Below are 22,294 nucleotides of genomic sequence, written 5' to 3' on the forward strand. Positions count from 1 at the left end.
AGCTCTGTAAACTGCATCAAGTCTATAAACTTTTTTTGATTGGTGTACTCCTATCAGCGTATGCACATTTGTTTACTTACAAATTGTAGACATGTTACAACTGCAATCAGAGGTTATGGAAGTTGTAAAATGTCTATCAGGAGGATGAAGAAAAATAAAAATAGTGTGTCTGGTACTTTCAGCCTTAACCCAATGGATTGCACCTCACTCTGGACATTGGTGAAGCTGACCGACCCCTTGGGGCCATGAGGGCAGGGGCTGACAGTCCCAGAACCCAGGGACTGGCACATATAAGACGATACATATTTTTGTTAAATAATCAGACTCATAGCCTCTTATACCCTGAAACAGCTTCTGCCCTGAGGGAATTCTGACCAGTTAGTCATTTTGGTAGGGTTGGATGACAAGCGTGTACTAATGTTACGGGAGAGCATGACTCTGTGTTCTCAGGGAATCAGGTGGTCCATATGCTACTGCACCCCATTTAGCCCCAGAATCTTAGCACTCCATCAGGAAACAACACAGGGAAATTCAGCCAGGGGTACAGAACAGAGGTTAGCAAACTTCCTGTAAGGGGTCAGAGAGTAAAAATTTTAGGCTTTGTCTAGGCCAACTAACCACCATTGCCTTTGAGGGTGAAAGCAGGACAAAACATAAATGAATAGTCGTGTCTGTGCTCCAACAAAACTCTGCTTATGGACACTGAAATTTGAATTCTACATAGTTTTCATGTGTTGTGAAATACTCTCCTTCTTTAGGTTTTTTTCCCCGCAACCGTTAAAAATGTAAAAACCATCTTTTGCTCGCAGGCCGGTACAAAAACAGGCAGTGGGTCGGATTTGGCCCAAGGGCTGTGGTTTGCCAACCACTGGGCAGAACATGGACTTTGGAGTCAGAGCTGGGTTTGGGTCATGATTTTACTATTGGTGACTAAGTTATCTTTAAAAAAGTTACTTAATTGCTCTCTAGGCCTTGGTTTCCTCATTTGTAAAAGTAACATCTCAAAGGGCTGAAAGGATGAAGGGATGCACTGCTTACCACCTCTTAGCTCAGGGTGAGCACATACAGTCATCACCAGCACAGATCTGTTTGTAACTCCCTGCCCTGGAAGGCCTGGCAGGGACGGTCACCCAAAGGCAAAGCCGGGGCCCGGCCACCTTTCTGTGGCGACGTGTACTTGAGAAACCAAAGCCAGCATCCAATCCCAGTGCCCCCAGCCCATGTCTCCAGGAGCCCCCGTTGGCCCGAGGATGCCCGTTCTCTGCCGCGTTTGCTTCAAAGGAAATGTTACAACAACATTTGACAATAGCTGAGGGGAGGTCTTTCAGGATAAAGGACTCATGATGACCATCTATAAACAATACTCTGCTCTTGAGGGGCCGGGAGTTAGAAGACGCTTGCTCACCTCCCTCATTATCCTTGTTATCCGCACAGGAGGTTTCCATGGCAACGTTGCATCCGGGCCCTCTCCAGCCGGTCTGGCAGACACACTGCCAGCTGTTCTGACCCAGTGTGCATCTCCCGTTGCCGTTGCACAAATCGGGGCAGCCATCTGGTTGGAGAAATGGAGAGGATGAGAAGGAGGAACGTGAGGCCGCGCTGGGGCAGCAGGGGAGCCATGCAAAGGGGGAACAAGGCCACAGGGCAGCCGCTGGGCCAGCCGCAGAGTGGGGCCCGGACCTGCCTCGGGAAGAGCCGGGGAAGCAGGCGACTCATGCGGTTGCAAGACGTTAGCAGGGGCCCAGATGCAGAGGATCCCCAGTGACACTGACCTGTGCGTAGGGGTCTGAGGCAACCTTCCCAAAGTGGGGAACATTCCGGAAAGCTAAACTAGCCCTGAGCTTACAACACACCTAGCCAGGCCGTTATTTCCAGCCCGTTGGCTCAGGATGGATGCTACCTCAAGAAAAATCTTTTCATTCTTTCTGTTTTCAGGAGAGCCTTCTGCAGAAGAGAGAAAATTCCCTATCAACCCAGAATGGAGGCAGAGTGCCCTCCATCTTTCAGAATTTTAAAGCTAAATTTACATGTGATTAGCACGAGCTTCTTAGGACCAAGAGTTGGATGGTTCTGCTGGGCTATTTTCATATTTTTGTAGTATTTCGCTTTAAGGGGCACTTAAAAATGTTGGCTGCCAATCATTCAACCTATTTATGGCATGATTTTAAAATACTGCAGGATTGGAAGGCTGGGGAAAGAGTAGGTGCTGAGTGCCATGAATTGGGAAAAGATAGAGGAATGCTTATGCCCGTGGGGGAAGGCAGTGGGGTTCGAGGGATTCCTATTTTGTGGTTTTCTTTTCCTTTTGGGGGGTGTGTGTGAAATCAGCAGCCTACCTCATTCCCTAATTGCTCCAGCACCCAAAACAATTGCAGCTACTACTCCCCTGACCTGAGCGTGGGCAAAGACACCCTGGATGAGGAAAGAAGAGAAAGAGTGTGGGGGGCACTATAGAGAGATGGGGAGTCTCTGTGGCAGAGCCTCTGTCGCCATTTATAAGATGTAGAGAGAAGCACAGGATTGGTAGGATGTGGCCGCACTCACAAAATCTACTTGCTGGCAAGAATTCCTAGAAACGTTTTTATTTTTCTTTCCTTTAACGGCTTTACTGAGGTGTAATTTACATACCATAAAATTCCCCTGTTTTAAGTGTACTGTACAAGGCAATGACTTCGAGGAAATTTACAGCGTTGTGCAACCTAGGTATGTTTCCCTACTACGTTTAAATATATTCCGAAAGACCATTAATTTAATTGTCCTCAGAAAATAACTCTCCTGAATATCTCTCTCTCTCTCTCTCTCTCATTCTGTCTTGACATCTGCTACCATCTCTATCTCCATCTCTTTCTATGTCTATTTTTAAACCACACAAAGAGCAGGGTAGCTTGGGCCGTGGCGGAGGGATGGAGCACTTTGTAATGATGGAGGTAATTGATTTGAAACCTTTGTGGCACAAATCTTCTGAATCGAAAGTGTGCATCTCCCCCTACTTCTCTCTCCAGCATTCCAGAGGCCGTCACCTGGCAGCCTTCCTGTCTTCCCTCGAGTACCCCTTACAAGAATGCCGATAAACCTAATTTGTGCATGTGGCAGCGGTGGGAATTTAAAGGACTCCTCCTAGGAAGAAAGGGCTGGAGGGTTTGAAATTGAGTTGAAATTTACTTCTTTCAGGAGTTTCACTCCTCAATGCTTATTCCCTCCCATCCTTTCCAGAATGTGGTATGCATGGGTTAGGACCTGGGAGAACAAGGTAAGCAACAGAGGAGATGTGCTACAATCAGAAGTCTCTGTAAGGAAGACGAGCTGTCTTGAGAGGAGGAATGAGGAGATGATTACCAGGGAATCTTTTCTTTTGTTGAAGAACCTGGCACTAAATCCAGGATGTGAGCAAATCATCAGTGTTTGCATATCTGAAAAAAGACTTACTTGTCCCCATACCTATCCTCACAAAGCAAAGAGTCACATTTCCATTCCTTCCTTACCAAGGAGGTGACCACAGCCCTGCCTGGAATACCTGTGACTTTCCCCCTTTACACTTTGAGAGAGAGCGCTGGGAAGGGAAGCCAGCCCCAGTGGGTGTCAGAGAAATGCCACAAATGTTTCTGCAGGAGCAAAATGCAACTCAGTAGGAAAAGCTCAAGGGACATTTCACAAATTCTCAAGGAAAAGAGAGTATCTTCAACCTCCAGCCACCCCCAGCTTTACAATTTCTACCAGTAAGTTTTAGGGAATGGATCACAGAGAATACACTACGTGACAGACCTACCAGCATTCACCTGGCACGGTATCTATTATATGAGCTTTGTTATTTAGCTACTTTGAGGTCTCATGTTTGAATAAAATCATGCACAAAGTCTCAACAGAAGCCTCACTGTGTAGGAAACCCACGTCCACTACATAAAAGTCAAATTTGCGAAGAACACTACTAGCATGTCAGTCAGAGACAGGCACTCAAAATATGCATGCTCCTAGATTGAACGAGGCTTTTTTCCCCTTCTCTTTCTCTCTCGATTCCCCCGCTTCTCCCCTGACCCACTGAAGCGAGATAAACAGACCACAGTAGTGGGTTTTCTCCATATCGTATGAGGAAGATGAAAACACGAACAGTGGGAAGCTGGCAAATCTCTGAGAAGTTTTGGGGCAGCTGGGAATTAATGGACAGGACTTTGTTTTTTAGCTTGAAGAGGAAGAAAGCAGCCTTGGTGAATGCGTGGCGTTGCTAGGCAACCCCAAGCTATCCCCAGCACAAGTTCCTTCTGCTGGTGGCCTTCTGAGGAGGTGATTCGTTTGTGTTTGTAAAGTGCAAAGCCAGCCTCCACTTAAGGGAAAACAAAACGTAGGAAGTAATTAGTCTGGGAGGGCAAATGGGTATCAGGTGGTAGCTATTCTCTGGAGAGGAATCTGTAACTGGAGTTGCATTGGGCTTACGGGCTCATACTTTGGGATCCATGAGGTCTCCTGCATGGAGTCTTCTGGATTTCAGGCTAGCTAGCACTGCTCCTCCTTGAGTGCCTATCTCTGACACCACCGATACAGGAGGCCTTAGGCACAGCTGTTTGATTCTTTGTGCAGGTGGCGAGCTGGCTGTTGGAGACTTCAGGTTCTATCGTGACCCTAGACTAGAGATTCTCAACTGAGGCAATTCTGTCCCCCATCCCTCCCTCCAGGGGACATGTGGCAATGTCCCGAGACACTTTTGATGATCACATCTAGGGGAGGACGATACTGACATCTGGTGGGTAGAGGATGGATGTTCAGCATCTTACAATGCCTAGGACAGTCCCCACAACAAAGAATGATACAGCCCCGAATGTCAGTGGTGCTGAGGTTGAGAAACCCTGCCCTTGATCTAAAGCTGCATGAGAGCTGAGATTTCCCTGCTTGCTGCTGGAACCCAGCACGTGCCCTAGTGTCAGGCACATAGTAGGTGCTTAAATGAATGGAAAACAATCAGGTGGTGCCAGTATCATTTCAGCCTGGCCCTCATCTATAGACTCTTCTGAGAGTTAGGAGAAGCTAGTGGGACCTCTTTCTCAAAGATCTAAGTCTTCTTCCCAGGGAGAACTTTCAAGGGCAACAGTGATATCTTGGGATGGTTCTCTCACACTTCCAATACTTTTGGCAGAGTGGAAATGGAATAGTTTCCAAGACTTTTCTACACATAGAGTTCCAACCACTAGGAAAAATATATCTGTTGGTACAGTTACCAGGTAGGCAGGCTTTTTGTCTTAACAAAAACTAGAGCTGATGGAGAAATTTGGGATTAAAAACAAAACAAAACAAAAGCCAAGCACACTGATATATTCAGATGACTCCTGAATTTTCAGCTCTTTCCCTGATGTCTGGACCTGGACTCCAATGTGCATTTCAGCATCTCCATCTGTTCACTCACAAGCATCTCAGACTCAGCAGAATTCAGTTTCTTGATCTTTCTTCCCCTCCCAAACTCTGATTCCTTGATCAATGAATGGCACCTGCATGTACCCCACTGGCCAAGACTGAAACCTTGGAGTCATTGTTAATTACCTTCCCCCGCCTCCTCTCTCATCTCATGTATCTGGTCAAAAACCAAGTCCTGCCTAATTTTCCTCTTTACTATAAGAAGCCCTACCTGCTCTTCCTAAATATCTCTAGAATCTGCTCTCCACTCCTACCCCTACTGTTACTACATTAACCTAAGCCATCCTCATCTCTGGTTTAGACTCTGGTCAAAGCCATCTAACTGGTCTCCCTGCCTCCGGTCTTGCACCATCATCCACTTCTCTCTGGTCTGGACACTGCTGAAAATACTTCTAGAGCTTTCCACTGACCCTGGGGCAAAGTCTGAAGTCCTTACCCTGGCTTCCAGATCTTACATGAACTGGTTGTCACCACATCAGCCTAACTCAGTATCACTTTAGGCTTTGTTCAGACTGAAGCCATTCGGCCTTTCCTTATCTGCCTAACTTCAGCCCATCCTTCACCCAAGTCATCTCCAGGGAGCCTTTCCAAAGCTCCCAAATCAAGGCTAGCTCCACCTGTCATGGTACCTTTATCCTGCCCTATCCTATCCCAACCACCACACTGAATCACAACTGTCTGGCAACTCCCTGATGCTTGCTAGCCCTTGCAGCAGCCCTTCCTTAAGACATTTTATTGTCACCTGCAGGAAAATTGTTGTAATAAAGGTGCACATCGTCATTAACTGCCATTTGAATGGGGCCCCTAGAACTGTGCAGTGTACAACTGCTCTGGGCATTTCTGTTATGACGTAAACCTGTCAGGGCAGGGACCACATCTATCTTGTTTACTCTTGGATTGCCAGTACTCAACACAGAGTCAGGGGATGGATGAACGAATGACTTTTGACTGAAATCAGCATCTCTAATGCCTTTGGCAGAGTGAAGATGGAATAGTTTCCAAGACTTTTCTACACACAAGATTCCAAAGACTGGGGGGAAAAAAAAATCCATCGACACAGTTACCAGATAGGCAGGCTTTCTGCCCTAACAGAAATTAGGCATGAGCAAAATAATGTCTACAGCACAGTAAAAAGGGGAGCATAAATGTACTTGAAGAAAGCTATAATTGCCATAAAAGGCTTTTCTAAAAAAGCACCAAGAAACGTTCTGCCATGTGCAGCAATTGAGAGGTAGAAATAAGTGGCTAATACGGTAGAAAGCATGTGGGAAGAGAAGTAGGATTTTAGCATTCAACATCAGGCGCACCTTAGAAAAGCAGAGAGGGCAACACCCAGATGGGAATGCAAGTGAAAACACAAAACAGGCTGCATGTCAATGCAGACAGATGACAAGGAAAGCCAGAGAAGGGAGACGTCCCTGCTTGGTTCAAGAGACCATTAGGAGAGCTACTGTAGCCTGGGCTACACCCCTGTAGGAAGGCTTTTCTGAACCAAGGGGAAAACCTTAACCCAGTTCGGAGTCAGAGGTCTGAGATTAAAACCTAGATCTGCCTCTTGTTGTCTGTGTGACCTTGAGCTGGCAGCTTCACCTTTCACCCCCGTCTGTAAAACGATATATCTTGCTAATAAATCTTATTTCTTGTCCTTCCCAACAGAATGCAACCTGCACAAGGGCTGGGATTTTTGCCTCTCTTGTTTACTGAGGTATCCTCAGCGTCTAGAAAAATAGTTGGCATATGACAGACACGCAATCAACGTTTGCTGAATGAATGAATGAACAGGGATGATGGTAATACTTACTCTATACAGATGTCAGAGGGGTAAAATGAAATGATAAAGGCAAAGACTGAGCACATCGAGCTTGAGCACATTGTAAATGCTCAGTAGAGGGTAGCATTTATAGTTGTTCATGTTGATATAATTGTTGATATTACAAATATTATAATTAGCAGCAGGCTTTTTTGGGGGGGGCATAGTTTGAAGTGCAGGCCACTTCTTCTTGCCTCACCTCCAGATCAGGAAAAAAAAACAAGAGCCTATCCTATTTCAAATTAAGAAATGGAGGCTTCTGGGGTGTCCTGAGTGTGTGATTGCATCACATCCTAGGAAATCCACACTCCCCTTTGCCCACCACCCAAGAATCTAGTAATGTCACTAGAAGTGTTTTCAGAAGACCCACTGATGCTGAGGGTGACTCTGAGGGGCAAGAGAGGTGAAGGTGAAATAAGTGATGACTTTCTTTTGGGCAGCCTTGTACTTTTGCTTGTTAACTTAATGAGGGAACCCCCCTCCCCCAACTGTTTTAAACATGACTGTTTCCTCAGAGCTCTGAACTGTTGGAACTGAGGAACGGACACACATTGGAAATACGTAATAGAGTCTGCCATTGCACTCCAGAACTCTTTAGACTTGCAGACAGCTGAGGTGCTGGGGACTGGGGATCACCGGGGCTTTGGTGGCCGCTTCTACTAAACAGCAGTGACAAACGCTCAGAAAATTAATCTGGTGTTTCGAGACACTCCGGGGAAAACTCCAACTAATTTTAGAAGACTGACTGCCAAAGAAGCACTCTGGTCCCAGAAAACAGCAAGGCTTGCCCTCTTGCTCATCTCTGCGAGCAGGAGGGAGTGGTGAAGAGACCGCTTCCAGGCACAAACTGGCGTGGACGCTCAGCCATGAACCTGAGCTTGAACAGCTACCCCTGCTTTGTCAGAGAAGTTGTGGGAAATCCAGAGGCAGATGTTCCTCTTCGTTTCAACAGCTTGTGTATGTCTTTAAGGGTTTGCATAGGGGTTGGGGGGGGAGGGGGAGGGGGAGGGCTGCGAAGGGCAGTGATCCTTTCCATGGTCTAACGTTCCTCTTTGGCTCGTAAGGCAGAAGTCGTGCCCCTCCACCCCAGCAGCAACAGAAACAGCAGAGCTTCCATGAGGTGATGTAAGTTTGGATCCAGGTGTCAATGCTGCATGTTTCCTGGACGCACCAGGATTCTCACTGATCAGCATCATTTCTGTCTGCCTGGGAGAAGGAAGGCAGCGGGCTCAGCCTTGGGCTCAGAAAACAAAATGTATCTTATTTTGTACTGTTTTGATGCTTCGAACTCTTATTAACACAATTTTTAAAAAAGTAGAAATCATGGACTTCCCTGGTGGCGCAGTGGATAAGAATCCGCCTGCCAATGCAGGGGACACGGGTTCGAGCCCTGGTCCGGGAAGATCCCACATGCCGCGGAGCAACTAAGTCCGTGAGCCACAACTACCGAGCGTGCGCTCTAGAGCCCGTGAGCCACAACTACTGAGCCTGCGTGCCACAACTACTGAAGCCCGCGCGCCTACAGCCCGTGCTCCACACAAAGAGAAGCCACCGCAATGAGAAGCCCGCTCACCGCAACGAAGAGTAGTCCCCGCTCACCGCAGCTAGAGAAAGCTCGCACACAGCAACGAAGACCCAACACAGCCAAATAAAATAAAATAAAATAAATTAAAAAAAAAGAGTAGAAATCATGAGGGGAGGAAACAGAGTTTAGGCGGCAGTAACCGGGAATAGCTCTTCTTGGGAGGGAAATCCCATGTCAATTACTTAGTGAATTGGGACTGAGTCATTACCACCCAGTAGCACTGGGGTCCAACACAAGCCTTGCTTTCCTTGAGGGGAGCCTGCTTTCTTCCCCTGGAACAACACCTTTCTTTATCCCACTTCACCCAATCAGAGGAGGATGTCATGGGTAGTGATGGGCAAATATCAGCAGGTTGCCAAGGCCCACACCAACCGGGGCCAGGCTGGAACCCGCTGCCGATGTACCAGGAGTTTCTCCCATCGCTTGAGATCACAGCACTGCTTCTCAAAGTGTGGGCCTGGCACCAGAGGCAGCAGTATCACCTGGGATCTCATTAGAAATGCACATTCTCAGGTTCCACCCCAGACCCACCATTCAGGACCTCTGGGGGGATGGGGCCAGGCAACCTGCATTTTAACAAGCCCTCCAGCAGGTTCCGATGGCTGTTGGGTGAGAACCACTCCTTTCAGGCTTAAGTCCTAACTCCTGAAAAGGGCCTCCAAGGCCCTGCCTGATCGGAACCTGTCCACTTCTCCCCTTCTCATCTCCTGTCGCTTGAGTCTCCGCTCTCTGACCTTGGCCACGCTGCCCTCCTCTGTTCTAGAACATAGCCTGGATCCTCTTCCTTTTGCACTTCTGCAGATCCCTCTCCCTCAATTCCGCCCCCTGCACTCACTTGGCAAAGCCATTTATCCTTGGCTGAGCCAGCGGTTGTTCAGGGAAGGCTCTCTGACTTGCAGCTCAGGGTTCCCCCTCCATCACATGACTTCACAGCACCACCTACTCCTTCTGAAGCACTCGCCATCATTCTAATTCCTCTTTTGTTCAGAGCAGTGGGTCTCCACTAGGCTGCGCATTAGAATCGCCTGGGAGCCTTGAAAAACCCCGATGCCAGGCTGCACCTCCAATTAAATCAGAATCTCTGAGGATGAGACCCAGGCATCAGTATTTTGATTTCTTGAGCTCCCCAAGTGGTTCCTCTGTGCGGCTGAGGTGGAGAAGCGTCAATGCCCATCTTCCCGGGAGCCTCCAAGCCTCCCGAGTGCAAAAAGACTCTGACTCTGTTGTACAGGCTGTTTTCCCAGCACCTGGCATTAAAGCTGTTTGTTGAATGAATGCATAAATAAACCATGTGGTGCTTCTGCTGCTTCACTGGGCCCTTGATTCGGCAGCCAGGCAAAGGGAAAAGCTTCCTGCAGGTCACACCCCAAGCCCCTGGATGGATGACACCTCCCCAAGCAAAAGAAACAGTTGGTTCCGGTACAGGGTCTAAAACTGAGCTGATGCCAGCGGCCGTGGATGAGTGCTGGAGAAAGTCCGTGCCTTTCACCTTGGAATAAACTGATCCCTCCTGACTGAGAGACACAGGATAGAGCAGCCAGCGAGGGAGGAGAGAGGCATGTTGGTAGATTAAGAGGGTAACAAGAGTTCCACCAAGGCAGGGATGACAATAATAAGAAAGCCCAATGGTTTAATGTGGTTCTTGGAGGATAATCAAGTTGCTGTAGCTCGTGTTGCTTACTCCCGCAGCTGTCCAGCAAATAATGAATGTGGTACCTCCCTGGTATGGAAATAGGGACAAAGGCACGGCTTTGATCTCTTTTTTGTTATTTTTAACCATCCAATTTCTACACCCACTGAGCATCCGATAGCCACAGGAGGGTCATAAAAATACAAATAACACCTAAAAGGCCTGTGGGCACGGACTTGTTACTTACTGCAGGCTGGCCGCTCTCTTTTAACTGGTGTTAAGATCACGCTGATGATAAATTGCCATGTATATTCTTTTGTTGTTGCTGTTTGCAGCCCAACTTTAGAAAATGTAAGGAAATCACTAAATGTTTGTTTCTTAGAGATGTTAAAAGGGCTAGACAAAGAACCTGCCCCAGGACCGTAACTCTGGATTTTAGGAAGCTTTTAATAGAATGACAACAAGAATAGCAATTCCTCAACTAGACATTTCCGTGTGCCTGGCACTCTTTCATATGCCTCTCATGCATTAACTTATTGTTACAACAACCCTATGGTGTAGGCCCTAGTATTATTCCCATTTTACAGGAGAGGGAATGGAGGCACAGAAAAGTTAAGTAACTTGACCAAAGTGGCAGAGCTGGTTAGTGGTGGAGCCACGATGTAACGTCTGGCGTCAGACGGGCTCCAGAGTCTCTGCTCTCAACTAGGGGGACCGACTGTCCCCGTTTGCCTGGGACTGTCTGGGTTCTAGCCCTGAAAGTCCTGAGTCCCAGGAAACCCCTCCGTCGCATGCCACCTGGGATAACTGTCATTATCAAGGTCAGCGAGTGAGGGCTGGGCTCTTTTCACTGGTGGTCATGGAGGCGAACGCCCCCCCCCCCCCCCACCAAGGGCAAGGGAGAGGGCACAGACTTTTATACTGGGTTACTTGTTTGAGGACGTTGGGCCCTCCAGCAGTATCTGTGGCCTCCTTGGGCCAAAGTACCAGGTCAGCCCGGTAACCACGTGGCAGCAGCGTGGTGAAGGCAGTGGGCTCTGAATCCAGCCCTATCCCTTGGCTGTATAATCTTAGGCAAAAATTATAAGCTCTTTATTCCTTAGTTTCTTCATCTATGAAACCAGGGCAAGAAGGGTACCTATCCTAGGGGGTTGTTGGGATTTAAAAGACAGAATACATATCATATTACTTATCATACTTGGCATGAGTGTTAATAGGTGTTAATGCACAAAAATATGCATGATGTGTAAACCATGTGTAAATGCACATAGTAAATGTTCCAGAACTGACAGCTATTATTATTAGTGTTGTTGTTAAAAGTAACCTTGAAGAAAACAAAAAAGAAAAAAAAGTAACCTCCCAAAGAGTAGCAGAAGGGTCCCATGTGGCTTGGGAGAGCCTCTGATTGGCACTTGAATTGGTGATGGCAAGGGAGTGTCCGCTACTGTTTATACCAGGATCAGCACAGTCAGTAGAGCAAAGACCCCAGGAAGGTGCCCCCCAAAGAGGAGGAAATGGAAATGAGAAAAGTGAGATAATTTCCTGAGAGTTACATGAGTAAGATGGGCACATAACGTGACACGTTATCTTCGGAATCCCCCTTAAATGCAAGAGGCAGGTGAGGTGAAACTGTAAAGGATCCCAGGGTTGAGAAATCTCATTCAGGCTCAAAAAAGTATGTTAACAGAGAGGGGTGGTCTGCCCGGGGTGTGGAAGGGGAGCCCCGTGGAGCGGAAGAGAGTCAGGGTCAACTCAGCAGTGAGTGCGTCCTGCTTGATTGGGGGGAATGAAGGGACACCACCTGCCACTGACGAGTGCTGGTCCCGGTGCCCGGCACTTCACATCCTCATTACTTCATTGAGTCTTTTCAAGGAGCATATAAAGTACAAATTATTATCATCATCTGTGGCTGAAAAATCTGAAGCTCAGAGAGGTTAATGAACTTTCCCAGGGTCATAATCAGTGAAAGTGGTAGCCTGAGGGTTTGCACCCAGGCCCGTCCAACTCTGGGCCCATGCACTTCGCTTCCCTCTAACCAGGGAGGATTCTACAGGGAGAAGGTTGGTATTGGAATAACACACCCCTTGCTTTGACTCTTTGCTTCCCCGGGCGGTCTTCTGATCTTAACTTCCTTTCCCATATAGATTTCTCTTGAGGGAGAGAATACACTGAGAAGGAGATGTGGGTTTTCCTCACTGTGGATTAATCAATGACCATTTATAGGTTTATAGGTGGTTTAGGGTAGTATGAACTGTCAGTCTGGAGCTTGACCCACTCTGTTAATAAGATGAGAAGCGGACAGGATCGTGCCAGGTGAAGCCACCCCATGATGTCCTGCCTGAGTGGCTTGGTGGTCCCCAGTCAAGAGGGTTGCCCTTTGTCTCCAGCTCTACCCCTCGCCCTTGATGAGTCTAGCGTGTGGATATCAGGAAGTGAAAGGACTTCTAAGGGAGAAATCCCAATGCAACATCAAGCATGTACGGAGTTGTTATAATGTGTCAACTTCCAGAATAAATTCATGAGCTTATTCTTTCATTCATTCGGTAAATATCTGCTGAGTATCTACCAAATGTCAGGTACTTTCTAGACACAGAACATATAGTGGTAAACAAAAGAGACAAAGTCTCGCTCTTAAAGGTCTTACATTCTACTGGGGGAGACTCATAGTAAACACGTAAGAAATTAATATGGCACGTCAGATGGTGATAATTGCTAGGGGGGAAATAAAGCAGGGGGGGGGAACTGTGATGGGGGTGGTGTGAGATGAGGATTGCTGTTATGTATGGGGTGGTCCGGGAAAGTTCTCGCTGATGAGGTGACATTTGAGTGAAAACCCTAAAGGAGGGGAGGGAGAGAGTCATGCCAATGTCTGGGGGGACAGGAGTCCAGGCAGAGGAAACTGTAGGTGCAAAGGCCCTGAGGCAGAGAGTGCTTGGGGTGTTGGAAGGACAGCAAGGTGGCTAGTGTGACTGGAGCAGAGTGCACAAGGGGACAATGTGGGGACAGGGTAATGGGGTGGGGACAGATATATGCAGAACCTTGCAGCTTACTCTGAGGATAGTGGCTTTATTCTGAGTAACAAGAGCTCTGGGGATATTTTGAGCAGAGGAGTGGCCCGATCTGACTTGAAGTTTTAAAGGGTCCCTTTGTGCAAGGAGAACACACAGGGATGGGGCAAGGGCGGGATCTGGGAGGCTGGCCAGGAGGAGGCCATAGGGGTAGTCTTGGTAACTGTCGTGGTGGCTCAGGCAGGCTTCAGGGGTGCCCTGCTACCAATGGCTCTGTGTGGCAAGGCTAATTCTCTATGGGTTTAGGGTTCCCTACACATCCCTCCAAAAGAAAAGACTTCTGAGACACAAAAGCAGAGGATAAAATACTTCGTCCATAAAATAGCACTCCGGTTATGCAAATACATTTGACTCCTCAGCTGAGAATCAGTGAACAAATGGGGTTGAGGAGACGGGATTCTGCCCTCCTCTCCAAGTTGCTTTTCCTTATTAAAGACAACAAGCAGAGTGAAGGGAAAGGGCAGCATGGGTGGAGGAGATCAGAGAAGCACGGGGTCTCCCAGGCTCTGTCCCTAGAGTCAGGGTTGACAGTCTAACATGGAACAGCTCCAGCAAACGAACTTCCTGACTTTCTTAACATAATGACTTCAGACCACAGGCTGCATGTATTCTGCCAACTTTGTCTAGTTCTTCTTGGCATTAAGGCCTCCTTGGACCACCCCCAAGCATCCTCCCAGATAATTAATCCTGGACTTTAAATCCCTTTGCATTCTGTTTATCTCTATAGGTCAGCTTGACGCATCTGAATTGTGGCACTCAAACACACTAAAGCTATCTCTATCTATCATCTACCTATCCACCCATCACTTATCCAATATCTATTTATCTATCTATATATTTATTTATTAATCTATCGAGCTTTCCCTACCAAACAATCTCTCCAAATCCTCTGAAGACGTGCTCTCAGAACACTGCATATCAAATGACCTCATACAGTAACCATATTTTATCTTGTTTTCTTTACTTTCTGCCTGGTACAGAAACAATAAAAACACTCCAATCTCCCCTCCGCTTTTCACCTCCTTTCTCTCCTCTGGCTGGCACGGTGTCTCCCACCCCGCCCTGACTCACGAAACCAGCGCCTTCGTCATTCACCAATCCCCATCCTTGTGACGCGGGTAACCCTGCCGTCCTGACCGTATCCTGCGCTTTGAAACTCTACTTGCATGTAGTGTTCTAGTCCTTTTCTTAACGCATATTTTAGCTGATCAAGGACTTAGGGGGCAGGTCGCTGGTCATGATAGGGTTTTTATCTACCAATTTTGCAAGAAGTCTCCATCGGTATGAGGAATGAGGAGACTTGTTTTCCTGAGAGTATAGAATTCCAACAATCTGGCCCATGCTATTGTTAGGTGCTATTCTTCAGTTTTGCATAATGAGTGTGCCCTTAGGAAGGCAAGAGCTTCCTCTTGGAAATCCTCTCATTTACAGAGAAACAAAAAATCCCTCCTTTCAAATACATTTTAAACATGCAAAACAGCAGTATGTTTCTGCTGTCACATTTTCGCTAAATGGATAATTGAATGGTGAATGGGAGCTGCTACTCAGCTGCTTAACCTGCCGAGCTTCCACACATACACACTCCCAAATTGCAGCCGAGCTATCCCCGGGAGGCAGAAAGCATGACTGATTTTTCCAATAAAGCTACAAAAATCGATAATCCTTGTAGATGGAACGCTCACGTCTGTAACCATCTCAGAGTTTCACTTGCTCTGCTAGCCTCTGCCTTTACCCTGGCACATGTTACCAATTCTATACCACCAGGACTTAGCCCGAGTTCTATTCCAGTTCTGCTGAACGTCCCTTTTAGAGAGGCCCTGCAATGCGTCTTGACTTAGAGATGCTTGGGTTTTATGGGGCTCTGGGAAATGTTGTTTAGCTTTTCCGGAGCTCCAGTAAGTTCTTACGTATGGCTGTGTATGCCTGCATGATTAATGGCACTTGGAAGGTCTTGGAGCTTTCAGAGGTCACCCTGTGTGTACTGAATAACACAGCGCAGGGCCAAAATTAGCCTTGGATGAGAATCCTGGCTCGACACAAATGCAATGGCATCGCCTGCTTTAGTCGACATTGCCCGAGACTTGGTACCTCTCCCTGACTGTGCTTCTAAGGAAAGTTACCTCTCCAAAACATTTTAAAGATAAAATGGGAACCATTTTGGTTTCTTGGTGATTTCTCCCTGCTGTGTCATAGGTACCAGGATAAGAAAGAAGGCTGGGAAAACCAGAAGGCTGCTATGCTAGTCTCTGACAAGACGTCCAAGGTCAGGGTAGACAGGCCACGGTGAGAAGCAAATTAAGCGTCCATGCAAAATATGCTACAGTGTGCAATGCTGTGGTTGAGAATTTAAATGCACGAAAGTCAAGAGATTCGAAATGATGGTTCCCACAGCAACTATAACTCAGTTCTCTGGTGAATATAAAATTAACTTCATTGCAAAACATGCTGTTCGATTTACACCTTAATATAGTCACGGCAGAGTTACAGTTGCTGTGAGAACGCTAACTCTGAATTGTTTTGAATAATTAGTTTAATGAAAAGTTGGTAGAAATGTGAACTCTGATAGAAAGTCAACTTAAATTTAGGGGAGTTGGTCAATGACGCCTATGCTGAGGGGCAGTAAGTCATTTTCGAATTCTGAGATAAGTTAGGGCACTCTTTGGCCAGGGGGTGCTGGTAAAGCAGAGAACCCCAAAGCATACTAATAGGGGGGTCATTCTCCTTCACCAAACAGACGCTTCTGCAGGTGGTGACCTTACCAGTAGGTGAGGATGGCTCCCTGGTGCCCATATATACTCTGATTTCATCGCTGGCCTCCAAAGTAATCCTCTTGTTGTAATTACCTGGGGTCAAAGCAGCTGATCAAAACAGTGCACTGGTTACACCTGGTCTCTGTCAAGTCAACCTGGATTTAGAGCTCACCTCCCCCTGTCCCTGCCAGTTAAGACTTCCACTGATTGTTGAACCTCTCTGAGCCAGTTTTCTCACCTGTACAATGCTGATGACAACAGTTTCCACCTCGCAAAACTGATGTGAAGGTTTGACGAGAGAAGGTCAAGACGTTAAGAATTTGGCATCAGGACTGGCAAGTTTTATGGTCAATACTCAATAACTATCAGCTATTATTATCCGAAAGGGGAAGTCAGTCAATCCGTATATTCAAAACATATATGACATCAATTATTTGGCCCGTCTCCTTATTTCAGCCCAAACCGATTTGGTGTAAGCCTGAGTCAGCCGGCAAGGGGTGATAAAGACAGAAATGTGAACTGGAAGAAACCTTCCTAAGCCATAGTGTGTCTTCAGGAAAGATACTTGAGGCCACTTCTATTGAAGTTCTGAAACAAATCAGTTGATCATCTCTTCCACCAGATGAATATTTCCTAACATTTTTGGTTACTGTTTCCTTCCCCATGAATCTGTTTTATACAATAAAGAGTAAGATGTTTTCACACCCTCCCAAGGAACATTTTTCACTCCATTGGGGGTGATTCTGTGCCATTTGGAATGTATGCACTAGATTACAGGCCAGCACATCCTTTGTTCAAGCCCTCATGTTCCCAACTCAGGAGGAACCCTGCATTTACTCAGTTTTGGTTATTCCCTTTGCTATTTCTTCTTCCAATCCAGCTCTTGACTTTGTAACAAATGGGCTGTTTTGGCAGCTAAGAAACACAGTTATTTTTTTTTTTTTAACATTATAACATTTTTTAAACATCTTTAGTGGAGTATAATTGCTTCACATTGTTGTGTTAGTTGCTGCTGTATAACAAAGAAGAAACACAGTATTTTTGAAGCCAACTCACAGTGGCTCTTCACTCTTTCCTCTCCAACTTCTCTCCTCAGATCTGATGCGCTTTCTCTTTCTCTCTCTCTGAAATGGCTGAGAGGGTCATACCCAGGGAATCTCAAGCCAGCTAGCACTTACAGAGCACCTTCTGTATTCCTGCTCAGGGCAGGGGATCATTCAGGCTCTTTCTGGGTAGTACTTTTGCTGCTGGGTGGCAGGATTGGCCAAACAAAAGGAATTGGTCCTATCAGAGATCATCTTTCTTGGGAGCCACTGTCAGGGTTTTAATAGAAAGGGGTGAAGCCCCAGCCTGGGAAGAAAAACAAATGAAAAGCAAAATCGCCAGCAATGTGCATTTCTAGCTTCTGAAGCCATTCCCAGCTGGCTTTAACTCCTGTCTTCCTGTGTCAGCCTCATGCTGTTTTCAGGGGCTCTGCCTCCTTCCGCTCAAAGTCTTGGCTTGTGGCTTTTTACGTCGCTGCGATGATTAGTATCAGTAACATTTTCATGTCTGCTAAAAGACGGGATTTTATAACACTGCAAGCGTTTGCTTTTACCGCCCAGAAAATATTTTAAGGTTGCATTGCTTAGTGTAACCCAATCTCACTGCTGATGGATGCGGAAATTTACATGTCAAGGTAAAGGCATCCCAGGAAGCTGAGGTCAGTTAGATGCATTGAAACCGACCTGTGGTCCTGCCAGGTATTTAACTCAACCTGGAATTTCACTTCCGTTTCTTCCGAAACCTGAGCGGGGCTGCGAGCTGAAACTGCAGTGGCCAAACTCCCTGCTGACCAGTGCATCTGGCCTCTTGCACTTCCCTTGAATTTCACTGTCTGCCTTCAGGAGTAAATTTAACCCGAAGGCCAGTTCAGCCAGGTGGGCTTGAATTTGCCGGCAGATCTACGGTGAGCGTCACCTGCGCTGGCATTTTACACACTGTACCATGGGCACTTTGGGCTTTACCAGATTTGGCAGCAATGAGGATGCCAGTGGCTACCTTGGCTTTTTTGACTTTCTAGAATGTCACCCTGAGGCCATTATGACAGAGGAGTCCCCAGCATGGTGTTCCTTGAACTCCCCCAAATGTATGTTTGCTTATCTGTTCTAAAAATACAAATGATGATTTCTTTGTATGATACTGAATATTTTGAGAAGCGTAATGTATGGAGACCAAGAGCAACCTCGGCTGAACTTTGAAAGCTTCCATTCTGAACGGCCACATGGAAAGCACAAGTCGATTTCTCCCAAGGCCGCAAAAAAAGCCATTTCTTTATATACTCAGCTATACTCATATATATGAAGAAATCGTTCTTTTAATCTACGTACTTTAAACATATTCAATATTGATTTTGATCTACTGGACGAGCTAAAACATTATGGTTGATTCCGGAGGCTCAATCAATTGTGGCTCAGACTAGATTGCCGAAGGATTTCCATTGCTTTTCTGCAAGATCTTTAAAGTTTGCATCCCTGGTAAAGGCAGTTTCCTTTGACTCTAATGAAGAGTGTCCTGATTTGCAGGATCAGATTTGCAAGCTGGGTGGGTATGACAGCCTTTGTAGTTCCAATGTCAATAAGTTTAGTTTTCTCCCCAACACATGCATTTGAAAATGGCCAGGTGTTTCTCTCATTTTGCGTCTTCCTCTGAAGGATGTTTATGGCATGCTCGCATGCAGAGAATGTGAATGACTGTAGCAGAATATCATGCTGGGAACTGTTCCCAGGAACCAGCAGCCTGATCTGAGACAACTTGGAGGGAAGAGCAAGGTAATCTAGAAAATGCAGGATACTTGTGCTCTGCTGTCCTGGGGTAAAGATCAACAGGTTTACACTGCTGTACTGGAGTCTTCCTTCTGGGTGATGTCTGCAAAGCCCATGGAATTCCCCTGAGTAGAGCAAGACAGAGAGCACATATGCCCAAGAAGCCGAGGGGAAGGGGCTGGGCAGGGGGACTGTGTAGGAAAGCCCTTGAACCCAGTCATGGAGGGGAAGTGACGGCAGTGACAGAGCTCCAATCACTGACGGTCAGTGTTACTTTCTTGGCTGTTCTCCCCAAGGCAACTCAGGGAAGATCCTTGTTCCTGGCCCTTTACTGCACTGCTCTAGCCCTTGCGCCTGTTTTGCACGGCCATTCCCACTAATCCACTGTGGCCATAGAGAGGGCACACATGCCAGCCCTATAAGGGAAAGACTTCTCCTCTACCATTGTAATTCTATCAGACTGAGAAAGAGAAAGGGACATAGGGACCTCAAGCAGCATGAATTATTCAGGCACGGTTAGTAAAATACAGGTATCCAGATTCCTGAAGATACCTGCTTGGAGTTTCTAGGTCTTGAGCACTTGCAAAGGTAGCATTTCAGAGCATGGCATTAGACCAATGACCAATGCAGAGACATATTGTGATGGGTGCGGAGGTACCATGCTGGGCCTGCTGAGAAGTCAGATGGGTGCACACACATGCATGCACACACAAGACGTGTACACACTCACACGCACGGCAGGAATAAGTTACTGGCTCAGTTGGCCTATACTGTTGAGATCTGGGGCTGAGCTGTCAACTGGAGCAGATGCAAGGAATAGAAGCCAAAAAGGGCAGCAGAGGAGGCAGTAATGGAAACCCTGCCATGCTTCTTAAATGCTGTATTTGCCCATTGTATAGACCTTGGATTGAAACCAATGAGTCGACCTAGCTGCCTCGTGTCACATCCTTTCTGATGCTGCTCACTGAGCATTGGGGGGCAAGAACCTCCTGCTGGCCTCACAGGCTTGTTGTGAGGTTGACTGAGGCAACACAAAGTCTTTTGAGCTCCTTGGAGAAAAATTCACCATGTAAGTGCAAAGCATCACTGTTATATCAGGGTAACGAGACTCCCGCCAGCTTAAACCAGTCACCAGGAGAGGTGGGGTATCAAAGAAAAGTAGCCAAAGCTATGCAAGTCTCAATCCAGGCAAATGATGTTTCCTCATTCAGCACTCATCTTTCACTGGAGGTGTCAGTGGTCACAGATGGGTGTCTCGTTTTGGCCCCCAGTCTTGTTTGAATGGCTTGTACAGCATTTTCATAAATTTTGAGTTGCTTGCCAACATTTAAACATTGGGAGAGGGGCTTCCCTGGTGGCTCAGTGGTTGAGAATCTGCCTGCCAATGCAGGGCACACAGGTTCGAGCCCTGGTCTGGGAAGATCCCACATGCCGCGGAGCAATTGGGCCCGTGAGCCACAATTACTGAGCCTGCGCATCTGGAGCCTGTGCTCCGCAACAAGAGAGGCCGCGATAGTGAGAGGCCCGTGCACCGCAATGAAGAGTGGCCCCCGCTCGCCACAACTAGAGAAAGCCCTCGCACAGAAACGAAGACCCAACACAGCCAAAAATAAATAAATAAATTAATTAATTAATTAAAAAAAAAAAACAAAAAACATTGGGAGAGTATGCGTACCAATCTGGATCTCTGGCTTCTACTGAAGAAGTGGAAAATTTGGCAAAACTAGGCTTGCATTTCTACATGGCAACATTCAGCCAGTGGTGGGTTGTGTCTACCCTCCATAAGTAGGGCCTTTAGTTTCCAGATTATTCCCACTCCTCACCATCTTACACCCTATTTAATGCACTTACTTATACTGGGCTTGCCTCACCCACATAGGGGTGTTTGAGTTTACACCTTCTTCTATAGATTTTGCCCTCCCTCCCCTTCCCATAGTCAACAAAGATACTGAATGCATGGTGCCCTTATTATCCAAATCTAGGTTAAGCCCCCCAGCAGAGGAGAGGCCTGTCTGCCAGCTCCTGCCAGGGGAGAACTCGGTTTCTCCCGCACCCTCCTCTAGCCAGTAATTCCACCTGAAAACCCCACAGTTTTCTTACTTAGACATGTCCAAGCAGTAATCCAACTAAATTAGATTATAAGCACCTAAAGGTTTTCCTAATAAATAAAAATATAGATACAGCTAGGAGAAGATGAGATTTAATTAACGAGTGTTATTTAACTGAACAAGCTGTGCCATATATGGAGGATTAAAAGATAAAAAAGGATAGGAGGGAAAATCAAATTTTAATGAGTTGCCATCTTCATTTGATTTAACTAAATGTCTTCCATTGTTGGAAATATTAACACTTATGAGGGAGTCATTTGTGTGTATCCACACAGTTTGATACCTGACTGCTTCCTTTTATGTAATTACATTGTGTTACAAATGAATTTAAACTATCATTTGAAGTACAGGGCTTCTATTCTTACATTGATCTCCTTGGGAAGCTATGAGCAAGGGATGGTGTAGAAAAACAAGCCAAAAATATTGGTAGAAACACCAGGAGGGTGTCCCAAGTTAGAAAGCGGCAAAGTCTCATGCAGTCAAAAAGGCAGTAGAGGTCTTGAGTTCCTCAGGCTGTCAACCGCCCCTCTGCAAATCACTTCTCATCCCTGCTGCCCCAGAGGCTCACACGGAAGAGGGCAGGGGGCGTGTGCTACAGCCAGCTCACAGTAGGCACTTCATAAATGTTTCGTGACGAATGAATGAATGTAGTTGCCATTGCCCAGCTAGAACCACAGAGAGGAAGTATGGACCCCAGACGTGGCATGCAATGAAACACATGTGGCTCTCTTGTTTAATACACCCACGTTCCTGCAGTTGGCAGTCAGATCCACCCTGGGCCATTTCTACCTCCCTCCCTGCTTTACACTTGCTCCTTGGGTTCTCCCTTCTTAAAAGAACAGAATCCAGGTGTTCCAAAGAGCTCCTCCTGCAAGAGTGAAATCAGAGGAGGGGCCCAGACACCTGGCTTAACACTTGAGGTCTAGTACCCCGGCCTCTCTTTCTGGACTTTTGGGCTCCTTCCCATGCATTGTTGTATCCTATCCCTACTGCTTTCTTAACTGCTTACTCCATGAAGACACAGTGGGGAAATTACAGTAAAGGCACAAAGAAGTGCTGTTCATGATTACTAAGCCAACATTTATGGAACATCAAGCACTGTGTTAAGTGCTTCACCTATAAGTGAAGTCCTCACAACA

At 46.7% G+C, this 22,294-nt stretch overlaps 1 protein-coding gene across 15 annotated transcripts in view; it reads right to left on the reverse strand.

Moving 5' to 3' along the window:
• The window catches only part of TENM2 (teneurin transmembrane protein 2), a 591,699-nt gene that overhangs the window by 120,681 nt on the left and 448,724 nt on the right, over window positions 1-22,294 (reverse strand). For 13 of the 15 annotated variants that reach the window (XM_082456392.1, XM_082456388.1, XM_082456389.1 and 10 more), the window contains one exon: window positions 1,406-1,552. The exons of 1 other annotated variant lie outside the window; for it this stretch is intronic. In XM_082456392.1, coding sequence (XP_082312518.1) covers window positions 1,406-1,552 — 147 coding nt within the window. Of the gene's footprint in view, window positions 1-1,405; window positions 1,553-16,252; window positions 16,337-22,294 lie in introns of all 15 variants that reach the window. One more of the 15 variants, XM_082456394.1, reaches the window with a different exon arrangement.

The sequence above is a fragment of the Balaenoptera physalus genome (assembly GCF_965194825.1).
Source record: "Balaenoptera physalus genome assembly, chromosome: 3".
Classification (NCBI taxonomy): Eukaryota; Metazoa; Chordata; class Mammalia; order Artiodactyla; family Balaenopteridae; genus Balaenoptera; species Balaenoptera physalus.